This window comes from Athene cunicularia, assembly GCF_003259725.1.
Source record: "Athene cunicularia isolate RWA chromosome 6 unlocalized genomic scaffold, athCun1 chr6_part1, whole genome shotgun sequence".
Classification (NCBI taxonomy): Eukaryota; Metazoa; Chordata; class Aves; order Strigiformes; family Strigidae; genus Athene; species Athene cunicularia.
The window spans coordinates 3644762-3654981 of record NW_020799105.1 but is presented as its reverse complement, the minus strand read 5'-3'; the positions used below and the strand labels follow the sequence as shown (position 1 = coordinate 3654981).

The 10220-nt window shown below is 39.9% G+C and overlaps 1 protein-coding gene across 1 annotated transcript; it reads left to right on the top strand.

Moving 5' to 3' along the window:
• The first annotated feature begins 6 nt into the window (after positions 1 to 6).
• FUT11 (fucosyltransferase 11) lies at positions 7 to 7937 on the top strand. The gene is made up of 3 exons (XM_026851279.1): positions 7 to 538; positions 1757 to 2382; positions 7237 to 7937. The coding sequence occupies exons 1-3, from the start codon at positions 281 to 283 to the stop codon at positions 7382 to 7384; spliced, it is 1032 nt and encodes a 343-aa protein (XP_026707080.1). The 5' UTR covers positions 7 to 280; the 3' UTR covers positions 7385 to 7937.
• Positions 7938 to 10220: the final 2283 nt, after the last annotated feature.

Genomic DNA, 10220 nt, shown 5'->3' with positions numbered 1-10220 from the left:
CGCCGCCTCGTACCGCGGGCCCGGCAACAACGACACGCGGAGCAACAAGGCGCTGCCCATCCTGCTGTGGTGGAGCGGGAGCCTCTTCCCCCACTTCCCCGGCGACACGGAGCGGATCGACTGCCCGCGCGGCTCCTGTCTCGTCACCCGGAGCCGGCGGGTGGCCCGGCACCGCCGCACCAAGGCCCTCATCTTCTACGGCACCGACTTCCGGGCCTACGAGGCGCCGCTGCCCCGCCTGCCCCACCAGACCTGGGCGCTCTTCCACGAGGAGTCCCCCATGAACAACTACCTCCTCTCGCACTCGCCCGGCATCCGGCTCTTCAACTACACGGCCACCTTCCGCCGCGAGTCCGACTACCCCCTCACGCTGCAGTGGCTGCCCGGCGTGGGGTACCTGCGGGGCCCGGCGGTGCCCCTGTCCGAGAAGGACGCGTGGCGGCGGGAGGGCTACGCCCCGGTGCTGTACCTACAGTCCCACTGCGATGTCCCCTCAGACAGGGACCGCTACGTGAGGGAGCTCATGCGGTACATCCAGGTAGGCGGCGGCGCGGGGAAGCCGGGCCGAGCCGCCCCCCTCCGCCTCCGCTTTTTAATGGGGTTTGTTTGTCCTTGTTTTTAGCCAAGACGCGAATCGTAACGGGATGCATGCCGACTGCCAGCCGGACAGAAAAACTAGTTGTATTCCTTCCCAAAGGCTACACCGCCTGACAGTAGGTAGACCTGGTGGTGGCTGTTAGTTATGGAGTTGACCAAATTCGGGATCATTCACAAGTTGGGCTAATCTTGAATAAGCTTGATCTTGTGCTAGAAGTTGCTGAAGCCTCAGGACCTCTAAGTTACTGTACCGTTAGGCTGCCCGCTTATAAGCCTTGCCCCCATTTGAAAGTATAAAGGACAGGTTGCTGTGTTTTGAGAATCTGCTCCTTATATGCACTGTAGGACCAGGCTATTTCTGTGGTCGTTTGTACTGCTGTGGTACAGCTGATGCAGAGTATCTTCATAAACTGAAATAACATATTTTCTTACGAGCAGAAAAAAAAATTTAGTGCTTTTTTTTTTTAACTTGAAATTCTGAGGGATAGTAGATTAGAAGAAAACCAAACATCTGGTTTTAGTCTTTTCCCTAGTAATTTCTGTTTGTACTGGTTGTGATTTTTGTGCAAATTCATCACATACTCAGTAGTGAGGCAAAGACAATGTTTAAAATGTGACTATTCTCAAAGTATGAAGCAGATTCCAGATCAAGTTCATTGTCTTTCATTTTTAAGCAGTATTCTTTTAGCTCCCTGTATCAATTTTTCCTCAGTCTAACGTAAAAATGGAAAATTTTTGCTAGCCTGCTGAGACTGACAGAACTTGTGTGTAGTAACTGTTTAGAAAAGTACTGGGTCTCTGTTAAGTAGAAAGGTGACTTAAATTAACATAGAGTTGAATGCCCTTACTTACTCCTCAGTTTCTGATTTATCTGGTAAGAAATACATTTTTGGGTGACATCTTTTGTGCATACTCCCCCCCACCCCTCAGTCTGTAGTACAGTTGATGCTGATTTTGAAACTGAGCACTTATTTCCTCTAAAATGGTCACAACTAGGACTCTAGGAATAGGTCACAAGGGAAAGAACTTGGAGTAAATTGAAGCTAGACTAAGGTAGCTAGGAACCACTCAAAGTTAGAAATTCTATGAGAACTATAAGCTCTGAAAACAAGCTCCGAACAAACAAATCACGCTGTAAAGATGCCGGTTGTTGTTTTAGGTTGACTCCTACGGGAAATGCCTGCATAACCGTGAGCTTCCCAGTGAGCGACTGAGAGACACTTCTACAGCCACTACAGAAGATTCTGAATTTATGACTTTTATCGCCAGGTACAAGTTTCATCTGGCCTTGGAAAATGCTATATGTGACGACTACATGACAGAGAAGTTGTGGCGTCCCATGCACTTGGGTGCTGTCCCAGTATACCGAGGCTCCCCAGCTGTGCGGGACTGGATGCCAAACAACCTCTCCATCATTCTTATAGATGACTTCCACAGCCCCCAAGAGCTAGCAAAGTATCTTGATTTCCTTGACAAGAACGGAGAGGAATATATGAAGTATCTAGAGTATAAAAACATTGGTGGAATCAAAAATCAGCTCTTGCTAGAGAGCTTGGAGAGGCGGGAGTGGGGTGTGAATGACATGACTCTGCCCAATTACCTGAATGGCTTCGAGTGTTTCGTCTGTGACAGGGAGAACACCCGGGTCAAAGAGGAGCAGGAACACAAAAAGTCACATGGGAAAATTCCAGCTCCCAGACCTCGCATAGCTCAGTTCAAGCACATGGGATGTCCTATGCCAACCCCTGGGTTTGGAAGTGTTGAAGACCTCTCTGGAGGAGACAGGTAACGTACCCATGCTATGCTTTTTGAAGGTAAAAAAAAGCTTCAAATAGTAGCTGTAACTTTTAATAGTGCTTAGTACTTAAAGGATCTCTTAATACATCTCCAGTTATGCTTTATTTTGTCTTGTGGGTAGTATGGTAGTTCTGCCAATGTTGTCTGGCAGTGGGGATGAAAAAGAAGCTTGGGTGGTTAGTGGTTGAATGAGGAGTGTGAGACATCCTTAATATTCTGTTAAAATGCTCTGTGACCTTAGGCTTTGCCAAGGTGGTTATCCTTTGTCTATCTCAGCCTCTTTGTTTGGAGAAGAGATGTTTTTAGGTCCAGTGATGTTAAAGCACTTAGTAGCCCTTGGGTGAAAGAAGCTCATTACCTCATTACAAAGTAGTGTGTTAAGAAAGGGGTTGCCACGGTTCAGTGCAGGCCTGGTTAACTCCTGTTGACTTAAGAGCAGAAGATAGGCTCACTCAGAATACTTTATGAGAGTTTTTGTTGTTTTGTGTTGAAGGATCCCATCCCATTGATTTAAGGAGAGAGACCAGGCAGGACAGAAAGTAGATTGAGTAGATGCTTCTTGCCTTTGCACACGGGATTGCTAGCGTTGCTGGAATCTTCCAGGCCTGTAGCCCAGCGTTAGCCATCTCCTGTGCGGGCTGCCCTCAAGTCTGTCACCAGGGAACTAACCACACCAACCATCAGGCAGCTCCTTTTGACAGGCAGAATAGAGCTTTGTTTGCATGGTCTACTTAGTATTTATACATGCGTTGGTACAAAACAAGTCAGTGCTTGGGTTCCCAAACCTTGAGTTTTTGAATTGACAGTGTTTGAAGTTGCAGTTGCCAGAAGGATGGGTTCTGCAGTTCATAAACCATGTGCACACTTTTTGTAATGTGTATTACTAGTGTAACATGTTTGGATCCCTCAGGTTTGTCATTTTTCTTTGCATTACCTTCAACAGCTTCTGTCTTTTCAGGCAGTTACTCAAATGCATGCAGTTCACTTTCTATTAAGATATCAGACAGCAGTCATAAAGATAATAAGCCTTCAGCCACAGCAGATCTTGCCTATGTTCATAGAGATCACCAAAGCTTTCAACGTTCTGATGTCAGTCCTACTGTAGTATTAAATTAATGGCTTTTTGAAAATGTTAAGATCTCATGTGCTCTCCAGAAGGAAGTTGTCAGTATACTCCATTCCAGTTTATATCAGGTTACAGCTTTGTTCATTATTTCCTAGACTAAGGAATCAAATGCTTAGGAGTGTTAAAATATTAGAAGAAACAGTGTGTTGAAAATGCAGAATCCATTATGCTAACCCAGAACTAAGTTCTATGTGGATATGAAGCTGTAAAAAAGTTTTTATTACGTTATCCATCCACAAAAAAGTGTGAAGAATTTTGTAAGTGTGGGGAACTACTTTGTCCTATATTCAGATGCTTTCAAAAATGGCTGGCTGAAATTAAAAAAAGAAAACAAACCCGAGGTCATCCAGGTTGTTTAGGAAATGCCTATTTCACAAAACTTGTGACATTTGTTATTAAAAAGCCTTTTTCACAGTACAATTAATTCTCATATTGACTAATTGGCAAGTTATGCTTGTAAGTAAAATAAATCCATAATCCTCTGTTTTCTGTTGGTTGATTGATTTATTGGAGCTTTTTTTATAGTAATAATTTTTCTCAGTCTTGGTAGCAAAATGTGGGTTTTTTTCCTTGTAGCATGCTATGCAGCATCCTACTCTATATTCTCTACTTTTTCATAGATTTTCTTTTGCTTGAGCAGCAGATGGCAGTAGAGAAATACCTTTGAAGGCACAGCATGGGTGCCTGTGCCACTTATTGCAAGCTCAGGTGCTCCCATCATTCTGTGCAGTGGTCATCAGCAAAGAGTTTTGAACAGTTGGTCCATAATCCAAGCTACAGTTTCATCCCACAGAAGTTTCCGTGCCTCATGAACCATAGTACGTTATTCTTCCCCTGTTTGTAGACATGAGATGTGTCTGGAAAAATTGTACCAGAGAAGCTTCTATATTGTCTGCTATCTGCTTTAGAAAGATATGTATCTATACCTTACAAAGTACGATCAAGGTGATCTTCAGTGAAATACAGTGGTTTCTATCTCTGATACATCTGAGTTTTCACCATTTTTATCTCCAAAATGGAACATGGTTACTTAGAATTCTGAATGGTGTGACAGTAGCATAAAATTGCCACCAAATACCAGCTAAACATGCTCATATTTTGTCAGTTTGACAGTAATGTTATGTCAACAGTATTATCAATTTAGATGACTGTAGTGGGGTTGCAAGTCTTAGAATATATGCAAAATATAAGGTCTGACTATAAACATACGCTGTGATTGGGGTTCTGGAGCTTCTGGAACTCAAAGGACAACAAAAGCAATTGGAGTTTATATATATATTTTAGAGTAAGTACTCAATTACAGTATGGTTACCCTGTGCATCTGCATGGTCTGTAACCCTTATTCCCAGATACCATTTGTTCTTATGGCTGATGAATGTGCTGAATTGACAGAACTGTTGTATCAGAATCTCTATGTAGGTATGTATAGCTGGAGCACATTATTATACCTTCAGTCTATTAGTATAATGTAGTATAATACTTAGCTGTATTAAAGGACAGCTAAGACTGAGCTGTCCTTTAGTGCTCAGTGTGGAGACGTGGTTCCTAGAACCTTATGCTTGCATATCCTCGTGTCTGGATATCTGGGCTTCACACCCAAGTGAGCTTCAGAAGACAGGCTGTAGAACAACCATTTGTACGTGTTGGGTCAGTCACTGTAATCTTGAATTTTTGACTGCCTTGTGCAGAAAAAGTGAGTTACAGTGCTAGTGATAAGCAGAATATCTGCTTAGTAGGAACCGTAATCTCCAATTATTCTTTGACTCTCACCTTTGTGAAGAGAAATGTTTAGTTTGTTTCACTGATAAGGATTTATTTTCAAAAAGTGGGGTGTTTGAGAGGATAATTATAAGAAGACTAAGTGACAGTACATTTTCAGTTACCTACTTTTTCATCTGTGGTATCATAAGAAAAGCGAAGCCAGTGTGCCTTTGATAAAGGAGTATTTTGAAACCACTGTTTTGCTAGTTCCATTTTATATCAGTGTCACAGTTTATTTATGAGAAAAAACAGCTTAAAAGTGTATCAGATTTACCACATGTACACTGTGAAGTGTCTCTTGCAGTAAGTAGAATCCAGTAATCAGCCAGGATTAAAGATAGATCTGTATCTCATGGTAATAACGTTTCACGTGTATCTAGTTGGTAATTTCAGGATTTTCCTGTTCATCCTGGGGTACCAATTTTTTCCAAGTTACAGAATCACAGTGAAATTGTTTTCTTGAAAATCAGTAACAGCAATGTAAAATGAAAAATATCAAAGTGTTCTTATTTAATGTTTTTGGTGAAAGTCTTCACTTGGATACTGGAATTCCTTTCAGTGTTGTTTGCATAGAGTTCAGCTGGAAAACATTTTCTTTTTTCTGTTACCTACTGCCACTTAACCTTGTGTCTAGTACTTAATGCAAGTATACTCATTTTCCTAACATATGCCCTTACTCAGTGATGTAAAAACCAAGTAATTCATGTTGGCAGTCCGTGAACAGAAGTTAATGAGTACAGCTGGTAAGCAAAGTGATCTCACAGTACATCCAAGTGCTGCATTTTACAAAGGAACCTTTTGGCAGACTTTTTTTGTTTTAATGCAGAAGTAAGCCTCTGTGTGTGGTCCTTCACATTGTAATCTATGTTAAAAGGTTAATTTTGAGATCTCTGTTGGTGTACACTGCAGAAACATCCCACCATAGATGATGCTGTTGACCACAGAAAACTTAATTCTCATGGCATAAAAGTTGTGTGCTGCTCTACAAAGGAAGCAACTATGACATGATGTGTGTTTGTTTTGCTCTTCCGGTAGTAGTGGGTAAGATCTGCTTCTGAGCAGTGCAGCCATGTTTGCTTTAATATATGGTGCATATAGTGAACGCAGAAGACGCTGTACTTATTTCTGTGATTGAGTGATTGAGAGGGAGAAAAAAGCAAAAAACTGTATATAAGTTGACAAGTATTAAGTAATACTTGTCATATGGACAGATTAAAAAGAGCATCATGTTTAGTCCTTTCCAAAATTTGTGATGGGTTTATGTGGCTGGATAGTAGATATGATGGATAAAAGATAAATAAATTATTGCCATACCTTGATATAACACAAATGAGAGAAGTAGTCCACATGATCATGAATTGGAAGGGAATTGCTGGAAGTTGCAGTGATGTGGTTTGAGAATGTATGCATTGAAAAAGAGAAAGCCTATTCTCCACCATCTAGTCTGGAGATAAAGTCAGGCTTGAGGGATATAATGATTTTTTGTCTCTGCCATGTATAACCTCAGTTTGTAATGAGTAGCTGTCATTCTCTAATTCATAAATGGATTATTTTTTGGGGAAAAAAAATTATTCTTAGGTTAACTTTTATACATATACCAGCCATGGAAGGCTACTCTTAAAATCATTTAAGGACTCTGCTAAAATTTATTTTAATATAAGTTTTATTCTCTACAATTAATAATTTAGTCTCTTTGGTTAACACCATAGTCCTATTCTGACGTTTCTAGAATTGTAAAACTAACAGTGAACTTATATTTTTCTCTAGAGAATTTTCGTAGCAAGTTTCTTTAAATGACTTGGTGCTCAATGGCATGCTAACAACATACTTTATGATCATCTCTGGGCCTGGTTTTGTCTTAGGTGAAAGAAAAGAAATGCTTTCAGTGCTATTACAACTGTAGACTCGCTTGTTGTTTTTAATGGTTGATGGTGGTTTCTCTGTTTTTGTTTCAGTTGGAAAGAGATGTGGCTGCAGGATTATTGGCAAAGCCTTGATCAGGGTGAGGCCCTCACTGCTATGATTCATCGCAATGAGTCACATCAGGGAAGATTTTGGGACTATATGCATGAGATTTTTCTCAAGAGGACGAGGCAACATTGACCCATCTTTGTAAGAGCTTGATTTGAAAATTGCATTGAAAGTTGAGACTGTAAATTCTTACCTCGCTCCAAATGTTTGGCTTGAAATAGAAAAAAACCTCTCACAGAGACTATTTTTTCTGGTGTATGAAGTGAGTAAGTTTCTGCTACGATTGGATTACAGCAGTGGGGATCTTAGTAATTCAACTGCTTTGAATTTCAGATCAGTGATATGAAGCCACTCCTGACTTGCAGATGTCAACATGGGGAGCAAAAGAGGAATTTACTTTCCTTTTGCATTTACTATAGTTTACTTGTGGCTTACATGACTCCAAAGGAACACCTCTTCAGACTCTTGCTCAAATGCCCTAAGTTATTTCAGGGATTTTTTTAAATCTCCAAATATTAATCGTTTTTTCTAAGTATTTTATCAGTCACTTATTTTCCTCATTAAGGTGTACTTTTAGCTGCTATTAACAAATAGTTTTTCCAGTGAAGGAAATACAAAAGACAAATGTCTGTGGAGAGTAATTGTGCCTTATGAAACTGCAGCAATAAAGTCTCTTCTCAAGTAAGCATGCCTCAAATACTCCTACTTTTCAGGGTAACTGAATAGCTATGGGCAGGTCAACTCTGCCTAATTTTCCTCTTTGACTAACCTACCAGGTGATACATACAATGGGATAAGAGACTAAATTATTTAATTCACAGATTTCAACAAAGTATTTCACACGAAAAAGTGTATTACCTGGTATTGTGCAGAACTAGAGTAAAATTAGGGTGCTTTGGTTCTTTCAAGTTTCCCATCAGATCTGGAAATCCCAGCTATAATCTTGACTTCTTGTTACCTCTGTAATGCTAGCAATTCAGAGACCTTTGAGTTGCTCAAAAAGAACATCTGCAGCTTTCTGCAAAGACAAATACATTTTAATGATGGTGCCTTTCCAGCGGTCTCTGCAGTTTGGATATAAACTGTGCAGTCTTTCTGTGCTGAAGTGGTTCAATCAGGTGCACTGAGCTGGTTTTGTATCTCTATTAAATACAGTATGATCCTGGTCTGTGACTGGAGTTCCTAAAAGTAAGTGGTGACAAGCGGATAGATCTTCCTTGTTGCACAGCCTTTATCTTTTACAGATAGAAATTCTGCTGTTCCCTGCCATGTTGGGTACTTTTCTGAAATAACTGGTCTTGCTTTGGAGGGAGGCTAATTCACTTAAGTGTCCAAGGTTTAAAAGTACAAGCAAATACGGCCACACTGCAGTGATGTCTCTAATGGTATAATGGTACTTCATTTCTCCGTTTGTCTTCCCTCTTCAGAAGTAACTACTGACCAAATAGCCAGAGTTTATCCATGCCTAAGACAGAATGTTGGTAATGAAAGTCTAGAGTCTGTGGGGTAATTTCATTTCGTAAAGCAGTTCCATGGCTATGGGAAGTCTGAAGCCTGTTAGTAGAAGCTAGGAGTAAATCTACATTCTGTCCCTGATTAAGTCACTATCTATTGCTTAGCTGTGGATGGTTCACTTAATCTGTTTTTTTTCTCTATTTCTGATTCATAATGTTATAGATATGATATTACAGATATAATACTGGTATAGTCATGATATGCATCTCAATGTTAACCTCTCAAGTCATACAACAATATTGCAGTGTTAAAATCAGGGCACCTTGACAGAGGAGACTTCAGACTCCCAGATTCTTGTAAATGTAGAAAATGCATACATTACACTGATCTCACCTGATTTTTTTTTGTTGTTGTTTTAGTAGAAAACTGCTTTTTTAATCTTTTGTACTAATACTACCAAATGGTTCTTCAGCTAAAATGCTTTTATAGTTTATATTCCTTGTTTTCAGTTACTCAGGAGACACGAATACCTAAGTGAATATATTTGAATTGATAAAGTGAATTACTCAAATCAGATTAAGATTACACATATGTGTATTCAGGATTGAGAAGCGCTTGAGAAATAAATTAAGATAAAACAAGTTAAGGCTGCTTTATTTCTGAGTATCAACTCCTACTGAACAGTTTAATGATACTTAAATTAATTGTTTGAATTAATGCTATCAGTTACTTCAGATTCTCTTCATGTTTCTGTGTAGAAAATCATTCAGTCTTTGACTGCATGGTTCTCTTAATTAGCTGTATCTCAAAACCCTTTCTTACTCAAGTTTTTTGTGGGATAGTCAGGAGGAGAAATTATGATCCTGCTTTTTGTCCTAAACCTAAAATATAAGAACCAGGTACTAGCACTTCTGCTTTGTCTGTTTTCTCCTGTAATTTAAATAGATTTTCTAGAAGTATGTTATTTATAACCAAGTTCAGGTATTTGTTATAATTTATCTGCTGTTGCCAAAATTAGACATGCTACATTTAATGTATTGTCCTTGCAGTAATAACAGGATGAAGTACCAGTATAAGCATGTGTATCACAGCATGTGCTTAATTCTTGATTAGTGATGTCCTAAAGCCTCACTTTGCTATCCCACTTAGAAAAATGCACATGTCTGTCAACTGACAGTAGAATTGAAGGTACGGTGGTACAAACTTAAGAGTAGCTAGCAAACCAGATAAAAACTTATTCCTTGCGACCCTGATCCATGAATTTTCTAGTTCACAACCAAGTATTCCTTCACCACTATTTATTACCTGTACTCAGTATATTACAGTAACCAGTCAACAAGGGTTTTTTGTCAAGCCAACGGATTTTTTTATCAGCCCATTCCTTGTTTTTATGCTGAAGGTGTCTCTGGAAATGCTGCTCAGCAGACTTTGCCAGAAGTGAGCTCATTTCTTAAGGTGACCTTCATGTTTCATGCTGTAGAACACTAGGAGTTAATCTCTCTAAGAACATAGA

Bases quoted from the DNA above. Each gene is read 5' to 3' on its own strand.
- FUT11 (XM_026851279.1), top strand. From the start codon at position 281: ATGAACAACTACCTCCTCTCGCACTCGCCCGGCATCCGGCTCTTCAAC. The intron at 539-1,756 runs GTAGGCGGCGGC...TTGTTGTTTTAG, and splicing joins AGCTCATGCGGTACATCCAG to GTTGACTCCTACGGGAAATG. The intron at 2,383-7,236 runs GTAACGTACCCA...TTTTTGTTTCAG, and splicing joins GACCTCTCTGGAGGAGACAG to TTGGAAAGAGATGTGGCTGC.